The sequence below is a fragment of the Pungitius pungitius genome, chromosome 10 (assembly GCF_949316345.1).
Source record: "Pungitius pungitius chromosome 10, fPunPun2.1, whole genome shotgun sequence".
In the NCBI taxonomy this organism is placed as follows: domain Eukaryota; kingdom Metazoa; phylum Chordata; class Actinopteri; order Perciformes; family Gasterosteidae; genus Pungitius; species Pungitius pungitius.
Window position 1 is genome coordinate 4,651,101 of NC_084909.1, and position 25,351 is coordinate 4,676,451.

The window sequence follows — 25,351 nt, forward strand, 5'->3', positions numbered from 1 at the left end:
CACTAAGTTAAGTTCTTAGAAAACATCTATGGAGCCTTACTCTGAATGAGAAGCTTTGCAGAGGTTGAGATTGACTGAGCGGGAACCACAAAGGAGTACATGCCCCCGTCATCCTTGTTGGTGTCTTCAATCAGAAGCTTGTGGGCCTGTCTGTCAATAATAATGTGCACCCGGTTGGAGGCTGAGACTGGCTGGTCGTTCCTCATCCAGGTTCCTTCAACATTCTCCTGGGAGAACTTGACCTCCAGTTGAGCGATGTCGCCCTCGCAGATGGTCAAATCAGTCAGAGGCTGCATCAGGGTCACGGGACGCACTGAAAGAACCAGAATAAAAGTCAGACTGGAGTTCCGTATAAGTAACAGTGGTCCTCACACTCCAATATATGGAATTATTGGATAAAAAAAGACAATATAATTTTTTTACATTATTACTAAAATAAAGAAATGTTCAAACTCATAAGGGGACAATTTGGCAGAAGATGATCCTACATTTTCACCTACCGGGGGTTTCCTTCAGGGGATCATGAACTCTGATAGCATAATATATGGCAATCTGTATTTTCATTTTTAGATTGCTTGACAGTTAAAGCTCCAAACTTAATGCAAAACTTTAACATACTTCCATCACTCACATTTCATTTTCAGCGATGCACTTGTCTTGAAACTGCCCACTTTGAAGGCGTACGTTCCCTGGTCGTCCTTCTTGACGTCCTTGACGGACAGGGAATGTCTTCCACGACGGGAGGACATGACATACTTGCTGCTGGGAGAGAGCAGCTTCTCTCCAAGAAACCAGCTGCCTTCCGCGTCCTCTCGGGACACAACACACTCAAACTCCCCAGAGTAGGTCTCGGGAACCTCTGTGCTCTCCAGCTGCTTCAGAATCTCCAGGGGAGCTCCTGTTTACGACATAACGTAGATGTTACATCATTGTTTAAGGAAAAGGCCATCACACAGCTGGAGAACGCCTTATCCAACCTGAGCAAATGCAGCACGGAGAAGATTAACTTTATTTCAGTTCACTTGTGTGATTGTCTTTCAATGGTGTTTTAATATATATATATGTGTGTGTTTACTGCAAAAAGAGATGAAAGCTTGGTGTGGATGTATATAACCAAACGGTTGCACACGTTTCAACTGTTTGTATCTGACTCAACCTCAAAATGTAAACGACCAATTTAAGGTTAGCAGCAAGTGTACAGATCCGAAACTATGTGTTTCTCCTTCATCCGTGAAGCAGAAATGCACAAGGTAGGTATGGTCTTCTTTTACTGCAGGCACTCATGAGTTGACCCACCTTCCACATTGAGCTTTGCCGTAGTGCTGACGTCCTCGTCTACCACCATGCAGGTAAATTCTGCGTCATCCCTCATGTCAATCATCAGCACGGACAGGAAGTGGACTTTTCTGTCAGAGTGCATCCTGTATTTGTCTCCGGTGAAGATCTCCACGTTGTTCTTCAGCCATTTGACCTTGACAAAAGGCTCGTTGGTTTCACACTCAAAGGTGGCAGTGGTGTCCTTCTCTTTTGCATTGATATCCTCCAGCTTCTGCGTGAAGGAGATGACCGTCTTGGCTGCAACAATAACATCAATCCTTTGTTACAAAACATACAATTCAAGCGTAGACTTAAAAGGACATTGCTGGAAGTCCAGGTTTGTTACCTTGCACCAGCAGGAAAGCATGGCTGGAAGTCTCTCCGGCATTGCTGGTTGCTTTAACCATGACGCTAGCAGAATCCTCGGCTCTGACGTCTTTAATAATCAATTCGCACACATGATCTTCGGGCCAGAACCAATTAATGCGATCAGACTTCTCAAGCAGAACACCATTTTTGAACCACTGGCATTCAGGTTCGGGCCTGCCGATGACCCTGACCCTGAACTTGACTTCGTCGCCCTGTGCGACTGTCTGGCTGGTGATTCGTTCCAGAATCTTGGGAGCTTCCATGCTGGCTGAGAGCTTGACCCTCTCTGGTTTAGCAGCTTTAGCTGTGAGTTTCCTTTCCTCTTCCTTCTTCTTTTCAGCCTCCTCCTTAGCCATGGCCCGGTGAAGCAGCTCCTCTTTGGTTTTCTTCAGCAGTCCCTCGTAGGACTCGTCCTTTTTACGTGATTTGAGTTCCACAGCAGTAATGGATTCGTAGTAGCCTTCCTCTGTCCTACGCTTGAACTTGCCCCTCAGCTCCTCCGACTCCTCCGTGGCTTTCTCACGGACGATTCTGTGAGCCTTCTTCAGCTTGACCACCTCTTTTAGCTGAGAGTCATCTTGAGGCGTCTCAGACTTTACTACATCAAATTGTACCTTTCCTGGTTCCGGAGCTACCTCAATGGCCTTTCCCTCCGGGGCACGGCGCAGATGAGTCCTGAAATCCTCTTTCTGCTGAATCTCCAGCTTCACTGTGTGTTCGGCCGAGCCCAGGTTGTTCTCGGCCAATATTCTAACCTCTCCTGAATCATAGGATTTGATTTCAATGATCTCCAGGTAGTAAATGCCATCATATCGAAGTCTGTATCTCTTGCTCTTGCGGATCAGTTGTCCATTGAGGTACCAGTTAACCTTGGGGGCCGGATAGCCGGTCACTCGACAGCGGAATCGCGCCGTGTCGCCTTCCAGCACTCTTGCTGGTTCGGGAAGGAGTACGATCTCAGGTTTAATTTTATCTGTATCTTCCTCAGCAGTGACTCCGTATGGTCCTCCCTCGTGAGCCATGCGTTCAATCTCGTCGATCCGGTGTGCTCCCTTCCTGCCTTCGGGAAGCTGCGACTCCTCGACGAGACCCTTCTCGTCCTTGACCACCAGGGTGGCCGAGGTCTGGTCGACTCCGTACTTGTTGGTGGCTCTGCAGGTAACAACGCCGCTGTCTCTGGCGTAAGCGGCTTCATAGTCGAGGCTGCAGTAGCCAAATTCATTGACCATACGCAGCCTGTTGGCGGCTTCTAGGGGTTTTCCATCGTGCAGCCACTCCACCACCATGGTGGGGTCACCGATTGGGGTCAGTCTGCACTCGAAGTGAGCCGGACCACAACGCTTCATTCTGATAGAGGTCAGCTTCTTCTTGAACTGTGGTTTCTGCTGCTTCTCTTTGTCATAGAGGTCGCCCTCCTCCCACTGATCCTGGCCGTAGCGCAGATGAAGGGGCTCCAGCTCGGGAGGGGCAATGTCCTTGGCTTTGTAAGTTCCTTTGGGAATGATGAGCTTCCTCTCTGGTTCAGGTTCAACAAAGTCCACCTCAACGTTGACTCTGCAGCGAGTGGTGTCTCTGCCGGCCTTGTTGATGGCTGTTGCAGTGTACCAGGCACTGTCTGAGCCGGTTGTCGAGGGAATCTGAAATTTGGCCTCTCCTTTTGTTCCTTCAACCCTGGAAGATGAATATGTCATTTGTTCAATATTTTAACTTTTACTTGTAATGGAGATTTTTGGATCTATAAAATTTGGATGTAATTTAATTAAAAATAGTTTGCACAACAGAGAATCAAATAATAAATACTGCTAGCCCAACTGAAATGGAACCATGCCTGATGTGTGGGTGCTTGTGTGGGGAGATGATATCACTGTTTTTCAGCCACACAATGTCAGGAAGCGGGTTTCCAATGGCTCTGACAGCCAGTTCAACCAGAGTGCCCTGCTTCACACTGATGTTCTTCAGCTTCTCAATGAACTGCGGCCGCACCAAGGTTTCTTTTGCTGAAAAAAGGATGGAACGAAATTAAAACCCCAAAGTCAGTGCGTTTATTAGTACAAGTTCGCGGAAATTCCACGGTGAGCTGCGTACCATCAACAGTAAGAGTTACAGAGACCGACGTCCGTCCGGCTCGGTTTTGAGCGATGACCGTCCACTCTCCGGAGTCTTGTGGCAGGGCGGGGACGATGATCAGGGACTGGGTTCCGTCCTCTTTAACCACAATCTTGTGGGTATAATCGCTAACAACTTGTTGTCCTTAGGAGATAATATGCAGAATTTGTTTATTCTGAGGCTAACAACTCTCTTGCACCACCTTAATGAAGAGTCACTATGTTTTACTCACCATTATGGAACCAATATGTGTCAGGCATCGGTCTGCCGACCACCTTCAGGTCGAATCTGGCAGTTTGCCCCTCGGAGCATTTGCACGAAGAAGGTTTCATGACAAACACGGGTTTGTAGAGTCTTTCCAGTTGAGCCTCATCAGTCTCTTCCAGTCGGCGGGCCGGAGAACGTCCGGGGGAACGACTGGAGGAGCGTCCAGGTGAGCGGCTCAGAGAGCGAGGAGATGTGGATCTGAGAAACAGAGTTGTCAGAATTGAGGTCTGATAGAAACTGTTGAGCACAGGGAAGACTCCAGTCCAAAACCTAATCCTCACCTGATCCTTTGCATTGCCGGCTGCGGTGTGTATTGCTGAGGAATCATGGCATTGGACGGCTTCACGTAGAGCTTCCCAGAGCTGACGGCATTTCCCTTCATGTTGGTGGCCAAGGCAGTGTACACGCCCTCATCCTCTGGCAGCACCACAGGCAGGCGGAGGCTGGCTCGTCCATCCTGAAGGACCTCCATCTGGTAGCGGTCGCCGGCTCTGATACGCTGGCCGTCTTTGTACCAAGCAATCTGCAAGATGACATGTGGTTATTATCAGGCCGCTCTGGATACGCATTAACAATTCCAAGTTCAATCTTTAAAAATGAAGCACCTTGGGGAGGGGCGTTCCTGCCATCTTGCAGTGAAAAGTTACACCCATTCCCTCCATGATCCGGTAGTTTTTGACAGGCGTGTCAAAGGTGGGCATCACAGCCTCGGCAGAGGAAGCAGTCACCATCAACTCCCCATCCTCTGTCACTAGCTCTCTGTATGTAACCCTCATAATGCAGAGCTCATACTCATGCAAGATCCTCTGCTCAATGGTAGAAAGATGAAATTCCTGAAATTAAAATGAAACATTTGATATGACATGTTCAGGTACTCAGAAGTTCCATGGTAGTTAATTGTTCTAACCGTGAATAAACAACTCGACCCTGATAACATGACATCTATACAAAGTTTGTCCTTGATGCTGGTACCTGTCCAGAAATGACGGTCGTTGTCATCTGCTCCATAGTCGTAACGACAACAGGAGGAACGTCTCCTACTCCCATGGCTGTCACTTCGGGCTTAAAGGTTGCTTCCTGTTTCTTCATGTAGACTTCATAGTCATCTGTCGGGCAAACAAAGCATTTAGTGTAACCTAGGCTTCTTCTTTGACTGGATCTACACTGACATGAAAAAGCATGTCCATTGTCCACCATGTTCATGCATATGGTGGAGTTCAACTATGGACATATCAATGTACCTTCGTCCAGGAGACTGGAGGAGGCCGAGACCTCTCCGAGCTGGTTCTTGACAAAAACAGAGTATTCTCCGGCGTCATCGGCGAAGGTCATTGAGATCTCTAACTTACATTCACCGGTCTCCTTTTTGTAAGTCACTTTGTATCTGATGGACCATGAGGAAGAAATAGGATTTTAGAGGCAACACAGATGTTGTTTAGAGTTAATTTCTGTTAAGATTCAAACATTTCATCTTCCCTTACAGCATTATCATATAATATTTATCTTGAGGGTCAATCAAGAGAAACGTTTAGCACACGTTTAGCAGCAATACAAGAAAAATGGAAGACTATCACAGTATGAGTTACTATGAAATCATATGTCGTACTATTGACGGAATATAGGAACAGAAATTTCCCTTTCCGTTCACTTTAGATTAATCTTGATCCACACTGTCAACTTACACCTAAATATTCAAATCAATAGAAATATGAAAATCAAGAGAGTAAAAAGCAAATGTGCACAATCATTAATAAACCAAATATGAATGTTACTCTTCCAACCATGAAAATCTGGCTGGTACTGTTTGAAGGCATTACAAACCTGTATCCGGTAGTGAGCGGTATGCCGCTTTTCTTCCAGATGATGTGAGGTTTTGGGCTTCCTCCAACCTGACATTCAAACAGGACACTTCCTCCTTCCACCAGCTTCTGGATAGTGGGTTTCCTGATGAAGAAGGGTGCGGCGGTCTCGGTCTCGGTGTCGGGCTCGGCCCCGCTCAACAGAGACATGGTCTCCTCATCCCCTTCTTCGGTTACTCTGAAAATAAAACGTCTTTTAGAACCACCAAGCTATAACGCACCTGTAAATCCCAAAGATTAGAAGACAAGACTCTTGAGTTTACGTTCACTCAGACTATGTTAATACATCTAAATATATTCTTATAGAGGGCCTTATCGACTCACAGTTTTTCAGCCACATCAACTTTCTTGGAGACGACAGCGGAGGCTTCCCCTTCACCAATCTCCTCTCTGCTCTCGATGTCCTCGGACACTGGAGGAGAAAGACATTTATACACATTGTATTCTTTATAGAAAGATCAGATCTAACGTGGGAACAAAAGAGACCTGCACATTCAGAGCACAATAGAAAGGTCTTACTGGAGTCATATGGAACAATGCCTATTAATTATTGCTGAATGACTGCCATTCTGTCTAGCTAGTTGTACTGACCCTGAACCAGCAGGTAGCAGGAGGTACTGACGGTTCCCGCCTCGCTGGTGGCAGTGCAGGTGAAGCGTCCGCTGTCTTCGGCGAAGGCCTCGCGGATCACCAGCCGGGCGAATCCGCTCACGTAGCTGATTTGGAAGTCAATGGAGCTCTCGATCTTGTAGTCCTCTCTGAACCACATGATGGCAGGCTCAGGGTGTCCGCTGATCTGACATTCCAGGGTCACCGACTCACCCTCCGTCACGTTTGTGTTCTTTAAACCCTGCACAAAAAACAGTAATTAAGTGATGTTATCTTACCACAGGAGCATAAGTACATTTAGCGGGTTTAGGGGAAACTTACCGACACCAGCGTGGCCGGAGTCACGGCTCCTTCTGCAGAAGGTATGGCTTCTGCCGCGATCACCTGAAGGAACAGTCATGGAGTGGTTAGCAAACACACGGGAGAAGACCCCAGACTCTTAAACGTTAAACACAGACAAGATGACAGATGGGAGGATTGGAGGAAGGCTGAATGGGCTCAAGAGGTTAGAATTAGGTCGTCAATTGAGCAAGAAAACCTGGCTTTAAACCAGGCCAATAAGGTTGAGAACATGGGACCTTTTATCAAAAGGGTCATTCCAAATACAAGGATTTAAGCTCGGGTGAAAAGGAAGATTACACACCATGCACTCCTATGGGGGCTGGTGGAAGTCGAGATGAATCGACATTGAGTTTTCATTTCCGTTTTAGTTATCTGACCTTCCTTTTCTCATCAGGATTTTTCGTCAGTTTCTGATCAACCATGCTAACTGTTTTTTTGGTAAGAAATATCTAGTTTTTCCTGCCAGGTTTTTAAACCTGTACCTGAACGCATCAGGGCCATTCTCCACCTCACCCGGAGGACCTCAATGAGCCTCATGATGACATTTCAACAGGTTCTGAGCACATGAGACACTGGTGTAGGGCTGCTGTGGGTAGTATGAAAAGAAACCAGTCCGTCCATTATGGATTAAATGCTCTACTTTCGCTGTCAATTTGTTCCTTATTCATCTCAGCCATCTCTTTCTCTGCCTTACTCATCTTCTTCTCAAACGTCGCTATGTTTCGTCTTTTGATTTTTAATTTGCCACTACCGCTCTCATCTGTCCGCAGTAGGGAGACAATATCATCCTGCCTGGAATGCAAAGACTTGATTGGTCGAGTACTATAATGTGGGATAGTTTAACATGAATGCTATTGGTCTGTGCTTTAAGCCACTACTGTAAAGACGACCAAAGCTGCGCCGGTCGGAAAGTGCACTGTCACGTTTAAATCACAACCGTCTTTTTATAGCTTTTGGTCTGGTTCCAGGATGGTACGTCTTCTGGGTCCAGATCCGGACTTCGGTCCGCAAGTTAGTGACCTCTGGTTTAGGGGATAGACGTTAAACTGAGAGCCTTTACATCTTCAAACTAAAGACACCCCTCTTCCGACTATACCTCCACTAAAACACTAACAAACTGTAGCACTTAAATTGTATTCATAATGGCTCCTCAGCTCTCTTCACTGGTTACCAGAGGCTGCCCGCATCCAGTTCAAAACATTGGTTCTCACATACCATGCTGCGAATGGATGGGATCCAGTCTCCATCCAAGACATGGTCAAACCCTCCATCCCAACCCACACACTCCGCTCTGCATCAAGCTGCTTGTTCCTCCCTCACTGAGAGCAAAACACTTGACCAGATCACGACTCTTTTTTGTTCTGCTCCCAAATGGTGGAAGGAGCTCTCTGATGACATCAGGACCACAGACAGCCTTTACATCTTCAAACTAAAGACACACATCTTCAGACTATACCTCCACTAAAACACTAACAAACTGTAGCACTTAAATTGGCTTATTTGATGAAATTGCACTTTCTTGTTTCTTGTAAGTTTGTATACAGTTTCTTGTTCATTAATTAGTTATTTAGAAGTTGGGTGATTTAAAGATTTTTTTCAGCTTTTCTTTTAAACAAACGTTTTTATTTATTTATTGACCTCTAGTAATTCACCTCTCAGGTAGACTCTATATTCTCATTTTCAGAATAAGGTGAGCTTAACTCACCTCTTTGACCCCGGTGACTTGCTGCTCCCAGCGCTCCTCCTGACCCAACTGAGTGAAGGTGCTGCTGCTCATACTGGTCATGCTGGTGTAGCTGGTCTCGGCCACAAAGTCTCCCCGCTTCCAAGGTGGCAGGACGTCGCCAGAGGAAGTTGCCAGCCTGCGTGCAGTGGTGGGAGATTTGACTGGCCTGATGGGGGAGACTAAGAATCTTGAAGTGGGAGAGGCAGGCCTGAAGACGGGGGATGGAGGTCTCGTTGCAGGCCTTTAAAGGGCCAACCTCAAGTAACATCACCGCCCCGCTCACTGACGTTCACAACTAACCTCTTTTCTACTACAGTGCCAATTTAACAAAAAACTCTATTACTCTTTTTTTATTTATCACTGTTGTACTTTATCCATTGGTATTATTAGAAGTCATACATTTCCAATCATTATTCTGCTCACAACTCTATAGGAAAAAATCCTGCATCCATTAAATATATTGTGACTTTGTCGTGTTGTTCGTTATGTACACAGCAATCAGGAACGTGGATTGAAGGTACCACTTATAGCTTCACCCACCTGACAGGGGTTGGCGTTGGTGCCTTCACATGTCTCACGGGTGACGGCGACTGTTGGCGTCCACCGGTCACTTTGGTGACCAACAAGGACTGGTTTGGGGACTTGGACATGGGTTTGGGAGGAACTTTGGGTGGAGTCTTGTGAGTCAGCTCCAGTCCTTCCACCTGCATCTCCATCATGGCGCTGGCCTGGAAACTTGCCTCTGTCCTCTGAAAACCACAAAGGGAGAGAGAGGAGATTACATTAAAAGCTTTATGTATGAATAAGATATTACATGTCATTTGACTAATGCTTTTATCCAAAGCGACTTGCATTGTACTATAACCCAGGGTTTACATTTTGCCTGGAGAGCAATTAGGGATTGGGTGTCTTGCTCAGTGAAACTTCAACATAGTACATGGAGCAGCCAGAATTTGAACCATCAACCTTGCGGTTCCCAGCGCATCACACCACTCCATGCGCCACCATCACATATAATAAACATCTTATTTGTAGATTGTACCTTTTCGATTCTGGTCTGACGGGTCTGTGAAATCTGAGATGTGGAAGTGACAGTCTTGGTTTTCTTTGCTGGAACGGCTTCTTCACCTGAACACACACATGTTTAATTTAATGCATTTAAACTGATAAATTAGAGCAACATTATCCTAAAACAATTATCTCAAAAAGTTCATAATATCCAAAAAGTATTTAATTCATATATTTATTAGCATAATGTCATAAACAGTGCCTTGCTTAAGTATTCAGCCCTTGAACTTTTTTCCCATTTTGTACTGTTACAAACTGGAATTCAAAAATACTTTTTGCCATTTGATCAAGCCAACGTTCATAGTTCTTTGAAGGTGCCAAGTAACTTTTATTGTGAAACAAACACTAATGAGAACAGAAAAGTTGAGATCTGTTGGACGTATAAGTTCCTGCCCCCTGCCATAGCTCTGCTAACACATGTTGCTGCTATCATCATCATTATTATTATTATAATACATTTACTATTACTGTCATCCAACAATACCCTTTCCTAGTCTTAATGATTTCCCTCCCCACAGGCCTTTGTGAATTGTGGTTCTATCTGATGGTGGTTGTCCCTGCAGTGGTCCTGCCATACACCTGGCTTACTACTCGCAATTATTTGAATCATTTCTGTTATAGGAATTGAATGTATTGTACATATTTTATATCGTACAAATGACATCCATTGTAATCTGTCTCCCATGAGAGGGTTCCTCCTCTGTCTCTCACTAAGGTTTCTTCCCTTTTTTTCCCCATGGAAGGGTTTTCATTTTTTGGGGAGTTTTTATTGTGCTATGTGAGGGTTTCTGGACAGAAGATGTTGCATATGTACAGACTGTAAAGTCCTCTGAGGCTAATTTGTTATTTGGGCAAAATAAAATTGAATTGATTAAGTATCCCACCCATAGTCAATACTCGGTAGAAACCCCGTTATCTGCTTTTCCGGCAGAAAGTCTTTTGGGAAGTGTCTCCACCAGCTTTGCACACTACAGATGGAAATGTTTGCCCATTATTCTTAGCAAAAAAGCTGAAGCTCAGTCAGATTTGATTGAGTTTGTCTTTGAATAGTAACTTTCAAATCTAGCCATATATTCTCAAATGGATTGAGATGTGTGCCTCGACTGGGCCATTTTAACACATGAACATTAATCTAAACCCTTCCATTGTAGCTCTGGCTGTATGTTTAGGGTCATTGTCCTGCTTGAAGATGAAGCTGCACCCCATTCTCAAGTCTTCTGCAGAGCATCCCCACAGCATGATGCTATCACCACTAGGTTTTCCTTTTGGGGTGGTGTGCTCAGGGTGATGGGTGGTGTTGGGTTTCCTTCACACATCGTTTTGCACCAACGCCAAAAGGTTCCATTTAGGTCTTCTCTGAGCAAAGCACCTTCTTCCTCATGTTGCTGTGTCTCCCAAGTGGCTTGTGGAAAACTTCAAACAGGATTTCCTCTGGTTTCAACCACGTCTTTCTAATAGTCGTCCTGTGGACAGATTCTACCCATCAGCTGTGGATCTTTGCAGCTCCTCTAGAGTTCCTACGGGCCTCCTGGTTGCCTCTAATGTTCTCCTTGTCCACTTTGAGTGCATGGCCTTGGTAGGTTTGTGGTTGTTCCATATTCTATCTATTTTTTGATGATGGATGTTCTGGTGCTTCCTAAGAATGTTAAAAGCTTGGGATATTCTTTTACAAGCTAACCCTGCTTCATTAATGCTCTCTAACAAACTCTGAGGCCTCCACAGAAATTTTGAATTATTTACATTTTAATTAAATTAAATGGCAGACAGGTGGACCCTATTTAATAATTATGTGACTTATAAAGGTAATTGGTTTGAGGGCTTTTAGATTAAAGGGACCAATAGATATGCACTCAACGCTTTTTAAATCTGTATTTGTAAATTAATTTGAAATCCATGTAAACTTTCCCTCAACTTCCAAATGATGGACTATTCTGTGTTCTGTGTCGCAATTAAATAAATTTGAATCTGTGGTTATACCATAATAAAATGCAGAGAAGTCCAAGGGGGGTGAAAATGCAAAGCACTTTAGGTACCTCTTTCTGTGAGTTTTTAACTGTAATGTCAGAATATGGGAAGATCCATCCAAGACGTTTTTCTGAAGAAAACGGTGTTACGGAAAGCAGAAACTTTAAATCAGCCTCACCCTGAACCAGCAGCTCCGAGGTGGAGGTAGCGCGTCCACTGCTGTTGGTGGCGGTCACAGAATACGTCCCAGAATCCTCTGGGAAGGCTTCGGCAATCAGCAGGCTGTACAGGTCTCCCTCCTGGAGGATCCCGAAGTCGGCCGAGCTCTGGATCTCGGCTCCCTCTCGGTAGAACTTCACCACAGGGGTCGGGATGCCGGAGACCCGGACGTCCAGCTTCACCTGGCTGCCCTGTCTCACTGTGGCGCTCTGCAGTCTCTGGAGGAAGTTTGGAGGGGCTGTCTCGGCTGCAGAGAAACAGATTATCACTGTTGTTGCAAACTGAGATCAGAAATCAGTAGCGCACATTGAATAACGGTGCCATATTGGAAAAAATAAATATCTAAATGAAAATAGCATAGTAAACTGCATGTGGTTAACTCTTTTATAATGAATTTGATCTTATCAAACGGTTAGCCATTGTTCAGCAGGTTTCATGATGCACTACAAAATAAAGTAAATACAAATAAAACGTAATAATACTTTCTGACTATCTATACTGCGTATACTATTTTTGTACTTTTTGTTGGACATTTCTTTTGCATCTGTCTCCAGTGCGACTTTTTGTATCATCATTATATACACTGAATTGTATTAGAAGATATAACATCAACGTTTCTGAGCTGACAACATGTTGATGCTGTCTCCACTCAAATCTCTCTCTCTGCTTGTTTAAGTCTGTCTCACCTGTGACCAGGAGCTCGGCGGTGCTCGTGGCTTGTCCAGCGCCGTTGGTGGCTCTGACTGAGAACCTCCCACTGTGTGCGGCGGTCACAGCGGGGATCCTCAGGACAGCGCGGCCTTCGCTGAACGAGATCTGAATGCCGGGTAAAGCTGCGGCGGAAAGAACCTGGCCATCACGAAACCAGCTCACCTCAGGAAGTGGAGAACCTGCAGAGAAGAAACGGACCTTCAAGAACAAAAACCTAAGAACCTCCAGGCCCCCGAGACGCAGTTAGATTGTACTCAAGTCTTCCCTGAAGTCAAATTGAAGACCTAATTATCACATTGCCTTCATTTAAATACCAGTTAACATTTTGTCTCACAAACTGTCTTATCCAAGGAAACTACGACAAGATAGTTTGTGTCCCAGCAAAATGTAAAGGAAGCTTTCTTACCACTAACTTGAGCCTCGAACGTTGCGGCACTTCCCTCTAGTGCCACAACGCTCTGCAGCGGCTGCGTGAACGTCGGTGCCCGTGTTGACATGTTGGTCGGGACCCTGCAGACAGCAAATACAAATAAACAAATAAACTACTATGAATCTGCAGCTTCAAGTCTCAATGCCTCATCTCATCAGGACATCAGGAGAACAAGACCCCTTCTCTCTCTGAAGGTGGCGCAGGTACTGATTCAGGCTCTTGTCATCTCCTGGACTATTGTAACTCTCTCCTGGCAGGTCTCCCTGCTCCATTCCACCTCTGCAGCTCATCCAGAATGCAGCAGCTCGACTGCTCTTTAACCTTCCTAAGTTCTCCCACACTTCTCCCCTCCTGCCCGTTCTCTTCACTGGTTACCAGTGGCTGCCCGCATCCAAAACATCAAAACATTGGTGCTCACGTAGCATGCTGTGAATGGATGGGGTCCAGTCTCCATCCAGGACATGGTCAAACCCTCCATCCCAACATCAAGCTGCTTGTTCCTCCCTCACTGAGAGCAAAACACTCGACTAGATCACGACTCTTTGCTGTCCTGCTCCTAAATGGTGGAAGGAGCTCTGTGATGACATCAGGACCACAGAGAGCCTTTACATCTTCAGACTAAAGACACACCTCTTCAGACTCTACCTCCACTAAAACACTAACACACTGTAGACCTTAAATTGTATTCATAATGGCTCTTATCTATAACAAGTTGTAAATCAGCTTATTTGATAAAATTGCACTTTCGTGTTTCTTGTTCTTCTGAGTTTGTTTCCTTATGGTTGAAATGCAGTTATTGTAAGTCGCTTTGGGTAAAAGCGTCAGCTAAATGACATGTGATGTAATCTACGTGAGGGGAAGTGTTGTAAACTGATGTATCTGATCCGAAGGAAACATCCTGTTGTCTTTTCTTCATTTTCTCAACAACAAACATTGATGACCCATAATTCCTCTCCTCAAGAAAACAGCAAGAATGATTAATCTGTTCATTCAATAATATCACTGAGTTATAAAATCTACAACCTCAACCATCTACAACTATAAAGATTTTACCAAAAGTTTTTTGTTGTGCAGATTTACCATTTGCTGAATGGGAATGTGCTGAGTGTCTCTGCAGGTTTCAGTTTCAAAAAAGAGAGAGCGGAGCTATAAATGTGAGGAGGCGGGGTCTGTAGAAGGGGAGATGACGCTGACGGACAGCGGCAGCTGAAGGTCCGTCGGAGTCATCAGAACACAAGATGTCATTTTATGGGTTGTTGGTGTGAATAAGTCCACCAAACACAATGATACAATCAATACGAACTAATCAATGAAAAGAATATGTTCTCATATTTAAAAGAGCATAATTGGAAATGTTTATCAACAAACTAATCAACATGAAAAGGAAACTTGAAGAAGAATGTGAGAAAGCAGAATATAGGGAAGAATGCAAAGAAGGAGAAGAGGAAGTTTAACTGAAAACAAACAGCCAATAAAATAACAATAAGATCTTAATATGAAATTATTTCTGACTTGTAATCAATAACTCTTCATTGATTACGAGGAACTTAACTGCTCTAAGACAAATGTAGAAGTTTGTTTTCATTCGTCTCCTTCATAAAATCTGAGTGATTTTAAATAATTCAACGTCTCTCATTCGAAAAACGTGCCAATTTTAAAATTGTATTTAGTTTCCTTAATCTATAATGATGTCATGAAGATCCTGCTTTATGTATTTTAGAATACATGTATTTTTAATGTTTCCGTTGACCATGAAGTTATTTGAATAAGGTTTCTCAAATCCTAAATAAAGAAACTTGATTTTTGGTATTTGATTCTGTTCTGACAATTCAAGTGAAAAAAAGAGACAAATTCATCACTATCTGTACGAGGTCTTTTCGACTTCTCTGCGACTTCTGAACAACTACGACTTCTGTCAGGCCGCCGGGAGGGGTACGCCTGCCGTACCGTTCGGACCATCAGCGCCGCCACCCCCCTCAACCGTACTGGTCTGGGCCGTATTCGGTCGAAGTGGTTTGCATCTAGCCCCGAACCTGAAATGAGTTTGAGACCCCTGCTCTAAATGCTTTTATGTGGAAATTTGACCGTTTTTTGTTTTGTTTTTACACATTTTATACTGTAATGCTGCAGTACAGAAATGTATGTGCTATATGTAGGTAAATTAAAACAGTAGTGCACTTTTGATATCTCTGTATTTAAGACTTTATCTAAAGAGTTTCATTTTTAAAGTTGTATTATTAACAAAACAAAAAATCTGATCGAATTATACCTGTTAATTAGTACTGCATTTTAGCATTAATTTAGTATTAATTATTACTAAATAAACATTCCAGGATTCAGACAGGATCAACAGGAGAAATGAAGTTTCACTACTTTAATATTTGATTATTATTCATGTTCAGAGCTATTTATTATTAGTTATGTAAGGTATTAAATGATCGAATGATTGAAATAAAAATGTTAAGTGAAGAATAATCCGATTGTTAGATATAAATAAACTATAATACAAGACAGTTAAAAGAAGACAAAACCATGAGCCTGTAAATAAACATGACTAAATATTAGTAAGTAATGGAAGCAGCATTAATCATACGCTATATTTATATTTAGTGTTTATGCAAGATCTGAATGTGTTCCAACAAGCTGATGATCAAAAAGAGTTATTGGTGATTTCTTTCCTTCTCTCAGGTCTTAGTATCACAAGGACAGCTTCTTTTTTATTCTGCGTCATCAGCGACATGAGGATGACGATTATTCTGATCGATCAGTACACATATGTATAATACATGTGTGTGTTTTAATTGGCTTCTTCTTAAAGCCACCAAAGAAACGTGGTGGAATGGAATGGAGCGATAAAAACAGTTTGAAGCTGCCACAAAGTGGATGAGCTCTATTTACAGGGATAGTCAGATATGGCAGTGGTCAGAAATATACTGCCCCCCACCCCCCCCCACTGGTTGATTGACAGCCACCATGTGGCACATAACTGAGCAACATCTGATACGTGTGCAGCTGATTTCCTTAAAAAGCCATCGTTCCTCTCTGGTACTCTCAGCAGCTATTCTGGGCGTCCTCCTGTCTGCTGGTGCACAAGGCCTCCGCCTTAATGCACCACACAGGGGTACACACTCAAACACCAGATTCACCCCCAAAACACTCCAAAGAACCCGAGTGACGGGGGCCGCCGTGTACTTACCGTGTGCCCCGAAGAGCCTCACACGGCTGGGACGGAGCCCAACTGACAGGAAGCCGCTTCTTATCCACCAAGAGGGTCAAAATCCGAGATGAGAACAGTCGAGCCTCGAATCCCCCCGACTCAAACAAAACTACACTATGAAGGTGCAGTTCTGTTTCCCTCCGTGCTGTCCCTCCACCCGAGGCTGCAACTGCTCAGGAGGGCCGGCCTGGTGCCGTAGGCCTTTATACCGGGTGGGAAGACCAGCATCATCAGAGCTCCGAGGCTCCCCATTGGCCGGCCTTGCCCCTCAGGGGGGCATGATGGAACATGGCAGCCATTTGTGCAACCTCCACCCTGCTGGTGGGCCGGCAGAGGGTCTGATGTGTATGTATGTATCTGTGAACACGTGCCATCAGATCTGGGAGAAGTCTCTCTGGTGGGATCATGAAATCAGTCAGAGAGTCAGAGAAGTTCAAAGAAACGCTGGTTTGAGTCCTTAGAGCTGCTGACCATAAGGAGGCCCAGGCTGCTCCTGTCACTCAACCCCCCCCCCCTCCTCCCCACCACCCTGTTACAACACAGGAACCAGCTCTCTGTTTACACTGCTCTTCTTCTACAGCTTTGATTCAAGCATGCTGTCCTACAGCTGCTTGGTGGTTTGGTAAAATGCTTCCGTAACCATCACCCAACTGTCAATAAACCAGCAGCTGAATCAGCTGCTCTTCCTTCACTCTTTATGACTAACTATTCAGCTTCAGTGAAAACGGTTGCAGCCCACTGATTGAGGCTGCATGGATAAAGTTAATAACATTGCTATTAATAATGAAGCATAAAAACAGCAGTAGAAGTGTCAGGGTTCGTAGTTGCTGCTGGTGCAGTTTGAAGCAGGACTCAAACGCAGGATTACAAAAGTGCTCTTTAGTCCAAATAAGACGAAGCCGAGACGTGCTCCAACGACAAGTAACACTCAACAATGACGCGACAAGGGACAACAGGCACACAGGGCTTAAATACACTAGGGAGGTGCAGGTGATTGGACACAGGTGGAAACAATCAGGCAATCACAGGACAAGGCAGGAAGTGAAGCTCACCCAGAGACACAAGAGACATGAAACTACAAAATAAAACAGGAAGGAGAACCAAACCGTGACAAGAAAACCCTGGAAAGTATGTGTTTCGGTGTGAACTAAAGATTCTTTGAAAAGTAGAAAAGCAAAAGACTAAAAGACTAAAATTGTTTTCAATTGAAAACAAGCTTTTCCATGATTATTATTCTTCGGAAAAAGAACAGCTACTAGAAGATAAATTCTGAACTTCAGGACCAAAAGCACTTTTTTAGTTATATTCTGTGTCTTACTATTGGAATAAATCTACCAGTAAAATGATAGGCCATACATTTCTTAATCACGTGGCGACCTTAAACAATCATTGAGGGATCAAATTATTATTGCAAATTATTATTAAAAAAACTGAAGGGAACACTTTGAAAGTGCATCAGATCTCTCAAAAAGGATGTCACTTTTTTGATGGAAATAGTAGTTTCACTCTACAGAGGGCTTCATTTTAAACCCCAAAGAGAAAAAATGATAAAGTCTGAGCAGTGACGTACCAGGACATAATGTCCCAGAGGCATTCTATCGGGTTCAGGTCAGATGTTTGTGAAGGCCATTCAGTTCTTTTAATTCCTTCATCCTCCAGGTACTGCCTGCATACTCTTGCCCCATGAGGCCGGGCATTGATGTGCATCAGGAGGAACCCAGGACCTACTGCAGCAGCATACGGTCTGACCATGGATTCAAGTACTTCATCCTGATAAATGTCGTTCTATGGCCTGTAGAGGTCTACGCGTCACTCAATGGATACGCTTCACCAGACCACCACTGACCCACCACCAAACCGCTCATGTTGAACGATGTTGCTGGCAGCATAGCGTTCTCCGTGGCTTCTCCAGAACCTTTCACGTCTATCACAGGTGCTCAGGGTGAACCTCAGAGTGGTGGACATGCCGATTCTGACGTTCTATAGCAGATGCCAATGGAGATTCACGGTGCTGGGCAGTGAGCACAGGGTGGTTTGTGGTGCTCGGCCTGAAAGTGTTAGTGTTACTGGTGGTATCGGGAGTGCTGGTGGTTTTAGTGTTAGTGGTATTAGTAGTGTTGGTAGTGTGGTGGTTTTGGTGTTAATGGTTCTGGGTCAGCTGGAGGACACCTGGTGGAACAGAGGAAGATGTGGAGGACACCTGGTGAAAAAAGGGGGAAGGAGGGGCAAAATATGTGGTGGAGGGGAGGGACAGTCTGAAACCACTTTTCAGAGAGGAGGGACATTCTGAGGACCCCTGGTATAGAGGAGGGACAGGAGAAGGGCAAATAATAGAGAGGAGCGAGAGGTGGACACATGGTGGAGACCATCGACAGTCTGAAGACATCTGGTAGAAAGGAGGAACTGTGTCTGAGGACACCTGGTTGAGAGGGACAGACTGAGGACACCAGGTAGAGAGGAGGGAACTCTGCAGGACACCAGGTGGAAAAGGGGGAGAAGGAGGAACCCTGGAGGAAAAGGGACAGGAGGAGGACAGCTTATGAAAAGGGGGGGGGGCGGGGTGGGTGGAATTTGCCTGGTGGAAAGGAGGGAGATGTGCAGGACACCTGGTGCAAAGGCGGAAATGGAGGAGGACACCTAGTAGAAAGAACGGAGAGGAGGGGGACATATGGTGGAAAGGGGGGGGGGGGGGGTGGAGGAGGAGATGGAAGAAGAAGATAATCCATCCAATATAAATGTAAAATTTCCTCTTTGGTTTGTGAAAGAAAAGTACATTAACTTGTTGATAATAAACCATTTTTATCAGTGACTGATCAAATTTGCATGATTTTACTGATTATTATTGATAACGTATAAGAGAATAGTTTATCTGGCGTGTCCTCTGACACTGTGGAACCGCTGCGAGACACTAGGATGGTGGCTAAGCTGTGATCTGTGATGGACAACCACCCCCCCCCCCCCCCCCCCCCCACCACGATGCAGTCTGTACACCTTCCGCGCTGCTTCACCCTCTATTTGGCTTTCAGTCCAGCAGAGGGCAGACTGACCCTGTAGACACTGTCAAGAGGAAAGAAAGAGAGAGAGAGACATTTATATACGTACATATAATTTAATTTGTATATAAATGTATAAATGCCGATGCGCAACTGCCCTGCGAGTTGGAGGGTTGGTTAGTTAGTGTGTTGTCAACAGAGGCAATGAATCCTTTTGTGTCGTGATCTAACGTTACCTTACATGTTTTTTTTCAAAACCAAAACCATCCAAACCGCACACAGTTGTGTTGATGCATCCCTGGTCTTTTGTTGGTCCTGCGGCAACACTTTTCCATGTGTCATGTAGAGACCGAGTTACTTACTTTTATGAATGTGCAATTTGTGGTTTTTAATGAAGCTCGGCAGACTTATTTAAAGCCCAACACTTCATTACTGATATGGTCCTCTGCAGGGAAAAAATTCAGGAGGACGACAAGGACAAGGAGGAGGAGTAGGACATGGAGGAGGACGAGATGAACTAGGAGAAGGATGAGGAGGAGGACAAGGAGGACTACATGGACAAGGAAGAGAAGGACAAGGAGAAGGACAAGAAGAAGTAGGAGAAAGACAAGGAGGAGACAAGGTCCCCTTTACTTCAGGTTGATGGAGTCTCACAGGGTCTTACACGCGCCGTCCTTCTAGTGGGCTCGGTGTTTGCTCCAATGTTCCGTTCCAGCCCAGGAGAGGCAGCAGGACAGATCCTTCTGAGGCCATGATGCCATCAGGGCTCTTTGGACTAATTGAGGAACTTGGCACGAAGAGACACCGGGGGCATCGGGGGAGGGGTTCATAAATCTGAGATGAATCTGTTAGCCTTCAGGCTGCTGGTGATTGTGTGTGAGGGAGAGCTGATGGAACAGGACTCTGGGGAAAGGGGGTGGGGGGTTTAGCCATATGGCCCTTTAGCCTGATAGGGCCCACAAGAAGAGGTCACTTCCTGCCTCCTCATCAGGGACCTGCAGACTGCTGATCTCAGAGAGGCTGCCCTCCACGAGTCAGGCCCTCAGTCTGCTGACAGCTGACTGACTCAGGGTTACTGAGTTTGTGTGTGACATTGTGTGTGTGACTGAATGTATGTCTGTGTGTGTGTGAGACCCTGTGTGCAGGGTGTGCGAGTGCTGACTGAAGATTGAATGTTTCCACCAACAAGTTAAGTCTCTGTTTCTGTTCCTGGTTATAGGGAGAGCTCAGGTGGAGATGACCCCGGTTAGTTTTGGAGGTCTGGTACAGGTCTTCCTGGTAAGGGTTGGAGGTCTTCCCAATTAAAGGTGGAGATATTACTGGTTAAATTTGGATGTCTTTCCTGGTTAAAGGTGGTGTTGGGCATAGCATGGTAGGGTTGTGTTGGTTAATGGCTAGTTTGAAATTAAATCATTGACATCAATAAAATGATTAATAATCGCTAAGATAATTTAACACAAATTAAATAAATAATGGAGCACCACCTTAAAAAAGGGACTAATAACCAAACTATTAATCAAGTCTCATATGTGTGAAGGGATTTGTTCTGGATAAATTCCCCTATTCAACAGAAAATAAGGTGTCACAGAGTTGAATTATAAATCTACAAACATGGCAGAAGATTAGGAATATAATTTATTAATTCAACTCATCAACAGACAGGATTAAATATTCATCCTGATTGATTATCTGCGCACAAACAGGAGATTTATTCAACTGAAATGAGCTGTTAGAGATAACTGGAACAGTTAGCTGCCGGGTCCTGTTAGGCCAGAATAGGCTTTCAGGTCCTGTTAGCTGAGAATTTGCTTCCAGGTATTTTAGCTTGGAATAAGCTTTGAGGTCATCTTAGCTTGGAATAAGCTCTGATCTTCTAAGTTTTCTTTGTTACTCCCACAGAAATACAGAAGAAGGAACCATTTTTTAAATCCAAAGCTTTGTAGTTGGATGGGCTGTTGTAAAAAGTTGTAGTTTTACTATGTTAATCTGTTAAAGTGTTAGTCCACTGTCTTCTAGTGTTCTGCGCAGTTGGTGTTCTAGTTTAACAGTGTTGTTGTGTTTTAGTTGAATAGCGTAAAAGTATTATAGTGTTGTCAGTCCTAGTTTGACAGGGTTTTTTTACAATGATGTTGTGATGACATCACGCCGATGACCTCATGCTGATGACTTCGCAATGAGAGAGGTTTCTGAGGATGGAAGTGATCCTGGAGGAACCAACCGGACATTCCCTTGGGCCAGATATCAAGCAAAGGAGGGTTCACGATGCTTCAGAGTCCTGGACCATGAGCTGTATGAACCAGATCCACATTGACCTGGTCCTGGTGCTGGTCCAGGATGAGGTCTGCAAAGGATTCTACAAAAACTAACCACACGCATTTAATTGGCTAAATGAACAGAGACTAATTATTATGCTTACCATGTGGAGACAGCAGTGATTGGGCCCCGGGCCGCCAGGAGCACCTTCTCAGATCAATCTGGATTAGTAAAGTAAGACTTGAGCTGGAAACAAGCCGCCTTTACCTGCTGAGATGGAGGGCATCATGAGAAATATTCATCTCCGGATCCAGGTCAGGGGGTCCAACTGCAGTCAACGATGCGTGGAAGTACCTGGAAAAAACTCCAAATGCAGAAAATATACAAAATACAGGAAACCCTTCTCACTACTTGGTCATAAATATTCCTCCAGTAGCTTTCATAAATACTTGGTTTGCAGCGGGGCAGCACAGACAGTAATGTGAATTATTGTTATTAATGTTCTGCACTGACTGTCAGATTCCTGGGGCTTCTAGATACAGAGTTACTGGGAGCAATGTACCTTGGGATGATAATGCTGTCTTTCTCCCTCTCCCTGTCTCTTTCTCTCTGAGCACTCTCAGCACTGGGCTGATAAGCGAGGAGGGGGGTGGAGAATGGAAGGAGGAGAATCTCTCTCCTGCAGGAATTCTAAGCGCCCCCCCCATTGCCTGGATTTAATTTGCATTAAGAGCAACGAGGCACGAGGCAAAGTGCCCGGCAGCCCCCCCCCCCGCCCCACAGAGGACGGTCCGGGGGCCACCTGCCCGTCTTTCTAATCCACGTCAGGACGTCCTCTGCCTTTGATGTGTGTTTGTCCTGTGGACACAACATTTAAGCGCCTCCTCACCAGCGAGGGCTAATTCAAATACCGTTACCTTCTTCTAAGGATCGCAAATGTGCTTAAATTTGCCCTTTAATGGTGGAATTAGTTCCGCTGTGAGGAGGCGCCTCTGATTGGCTGCTGAGCCGAGGAGAGAAGCAGGTTCTCTTAGTTCAACAGGGACAAGCTCACATAGACAGTGACATCACTGGGGACGGGGTCACCTAAACAGGGGCTTCTTCACCTGTCAGGTTCTCCTCCACCTGTTAGGGTCACCTGTGAGATTCTCCTCCACCTGTAAGCGTCTGCATTATTCAACTTTTATTTAGTATATTTATACGCCAAGGACAGTAAAGCTGAACATAGAGTCCGAAATATTATTTATTCAGTCCCATTTCTCTGTAAAAAAGAAAAAAGAAGATGAAGCTGTTAATGTGGGCCTCCAGCAATGCCTTCTACTCGGCTCTGAAGGTGACGAGCTGGACGTGAACTGCTCAAAGGAATTAACATAATTGTGGCATTGCATACCAACATGATGCTAATTAGCATGTTAGTATGAATAATAGTAATCAGCAGAGTTGAGCGCAACACCCCGGCAAACACAAACACCTTGTGTACTGTTCAGGGTCAGTTAATGTAACGCTGCACATAAATAAATGTAGAAATAAATACAGGAATAAATAAATAAATGTGTAAATAAATAAATGTATGAATAAATAAATGCTGAAATAAATATGGAAATAAGTAAATGAATGTAACCATAAAAAAATAAAAGTTGATCATAAAAAGGTCATAAACAAATACATACCATATATTCTACATTGAAGCAGGATTGGTCAGAGCAGTGTGATCACTCCTGGTCTACTCTTTCTGTCTTGAAGTTGGCTCCTCGGCAGCAGCTGTTAGCATTTGGCTACATGGTATTTACAAACCATTTCAAGTGGATTGCGATCGTTAGCAAACGATTTAGAGAAGCACGTTAAGAAAGACACGCTTCAGTTTCTGCTGGATAAAGTGACGGAGGACTTGTCTCAGCTCAATGAAGACATGGATGTGGTACCAGAGGACGATGGACGTCCATTGTATATTTTTTTCTGGTGTTATTTACTATCTTTTAAAAGTAGCTTCATATCGTTATGCAAATGTACGCAATATCTACTAAAGAATCTAATCGGATATCCGGTGACGCTACAACATACATATTTACATACACATATGTACATATATATATGTATATGCAGATATACACACACATGTAAATATATGTATGTGTGTATTTTTATTTATTAGGGCGTCAACGACTGCAGTCAGTTGTCTCAAGATAGAGAGACAGAACTCTCAACTTTTCCAAAAACCTTTGAGTGACATTTTGTTAGGGATGACCATGTGGCCGACGGGGGGGGGGGGGCTACGGTCCACGGGGAGGTTGAAGAGGAACCTAAATGGCCCGGAGTCCGATTTATTTTGGATGTGTGGCGGGAGGGCGTGACTAAAGACCAAAAAGAGTGAATGTCACGCTCAATGCCTGGAGAGAGCTTTTTGCATTAGAAGTAAAACAAACAGAGGTGCGACATACAGCGGAGAACTGTGCAGAGGAGCTACTCCACGTGTCAAACACACGGGGGGAGAGGGTCAAACGGCCCTCCTAAAGCACTGCTATGCTAAGCTATCTGCTAGGCTAAGCTAACTGCTAGGCTGCTTCCATCTCAACATCTAACGTTACTCTGGGCGGCACACTGTCTGCAGAGGACACCACGGTGTCCCTAAAAGACAACGCCCTGCTAAATGTCGGGACAAAGCCGGTAGATTATGGAGAGTTGAGAGCAAAGTGCACAAGGACAGAAGGAAGAGTCACTCGTTCAACATGTTCCACCTGCATATGATCACATGTGTGTAGTTTGTGTTTAAAATACAATTAAAGAAAACAGTGACTAAAGTACATGCTTTATTAAGTGATTAATTATTTATTTATAAGATGTAGTCTTTAGAACAAAAACCAACTTTTAATCGGAATGAATGAATTTCAAATTGTGAGAGTAATATTTTCTTAATCTATTGACAGCCCTACTATATATACATATTTTATTTGTTTTTTAATTCATAATATATTTTAAAAAAAGAAGATGAGTAGCAGTTTGTAAAAGGTCAGAGTCAGTCTTCGTCTTCCTCAGATCTAACCTAGGATAAGCTAACAACAGACTTTCACACAGTGATGTTCACTTCTCTCTAATCCTCTTACATCTTAAAGGAATCAGCAGCTGTGTGAGTGAAGATTAAACTTTATAACTCCTACGATGTATTAAAGATGAGGACTCCTTTATTCAGCACTTAATGAAAACTGGAACCCAGCAGCCACATGGCAGCCAGAGGTCACATGACCTGATCCTATCAGGTCATGTGACCCAATCCCATCAGGGACAAAGGTAGGGTCCAAGATGGCTAGAGCATGCTAACCCCACGCTAGCCACACGGCAGCATGTTGATCTAACAGGATTGTCATGATGAGCTCATCGGAGGATGAATGATATCTTATCACTGCAAAAATATGTGATCTTCTGTTAACATGAGGTTCAGCAGAAAGTACTAATATACAAAACATATGCCATAACCAGATATATATATATATATATACACACACACACACACACATAAACACACAAAGCTGAACAAGATCGATACAACTAAAATAGTTATATAGCCTAATCTGTAATCTAATCTGTAATATTCTAATTATTACCATTAATAACTTATGGTATTGTTAAGTTTAGTTTGCTCCCAAACCATTAAAATAACTTCTAAAAAATGATGTATTCTTTTTCTTTGTTTTAACCATGCAAACTGGAATCTGACCATTAATCACATCAACACAATAAGAACAAAAAGAGTTCACACATATGTTTAGGGGGATGACATCATTAAACATGACCTCGTCAGATGACATGATGTTGAGTGTAATGAAGTCAAAACATTCACACACTAAAGATTACAATGCTCCACCTGTAGGAGCAAGAATAAGAAAGTGTGGATCAATCAACTCC

The 25,351-nt window shown here is 44.1% G+C and overlaps 1 protein-coding gene across 1 annotated transcript in view; it reads right to left on the reverse strand.

Annotated features, from left to right (window-relative positions):
* The window catches only part of ttn.1 (titin, tandem duplicate 1), a 147,589-nt gene extending 131,228 nt beyond the window's left edge, over positions 1-16,361 (reverse strand). The window contains exons 1-22 of the mRNA XM_062564885.1: positions 16,185-16,361; positions 12,965-13,068; positions 12,534-12,737; positions 11,807-12,094; positions 9,638-9,723; positions 9,136-9,344; positions 8,575-8,803; positions 6,849-6,911; positions 6,510-6,768; positions 6,243-6,330; positions 5,881-6,096; positions 5,301-5,443; positions 5,032-5,165; positions 4,665-4,892; positions 4,341-4,582; positions 4,025-4,257; positions 3,772-3,936; positions 3,515-3,683; positions 1,664-3,357; positions 1,297-1,575; positions 632-898; positions 41-313 (exon numbers count right to left, since the gene is read on the reverse strand). Of these exons, the coding sequence (XP_062420869.1) occupies positions 41-313; positions 632-898; positions 1,297-1,575; positions 1,664-3,357; positions 3,515-3,683; positions 3,772-3,936; positions 4,025-4,257; positions 4,341-4,582; positions 4,665-4,892; positions 5,032-5,165; positions 5,301-5,443; positions 5,881-6,096; positions 6,243-6,330; positions 6,510-6,768; positions 6,849-6,911; positions 8,575-8,803; positions 9,136-9,344; positions 9,638-9,723; positions 11,807-12,094; positions 12,534-12,737; positions 12,965-13,055 (5,560 nt within the window). The 5' untranslated portion in view covers positions 13,056-13,068; positions 16,185-16,361. The remainder of the gene's footprint in view (positions 1-40; positions 314-631; positions 899-1,296; positions 1,576-1,663; positions 3,358-3,514; positions 3,684-3,771; positions 3,937-4,024; positions 4,258-4,340; positions 4,583-4,664; positions 4,893-5,031; positions 5,166-5,300; positions 5,444-5,880; positions 6,097-6,242; positions 6,331-6,509; positions 6,769-6,848; positions 6,912-8,574; positions 8,804-9,135; positions 9,345-9,637; positions 9,724-11,806; positions 12,095-12,533; positions 12,738-12,964; positions 13,069-16,184) is intronic.
* Between the last annotated feature and the right edge of the window lie 8,990 nt (positions 16,362-25,351).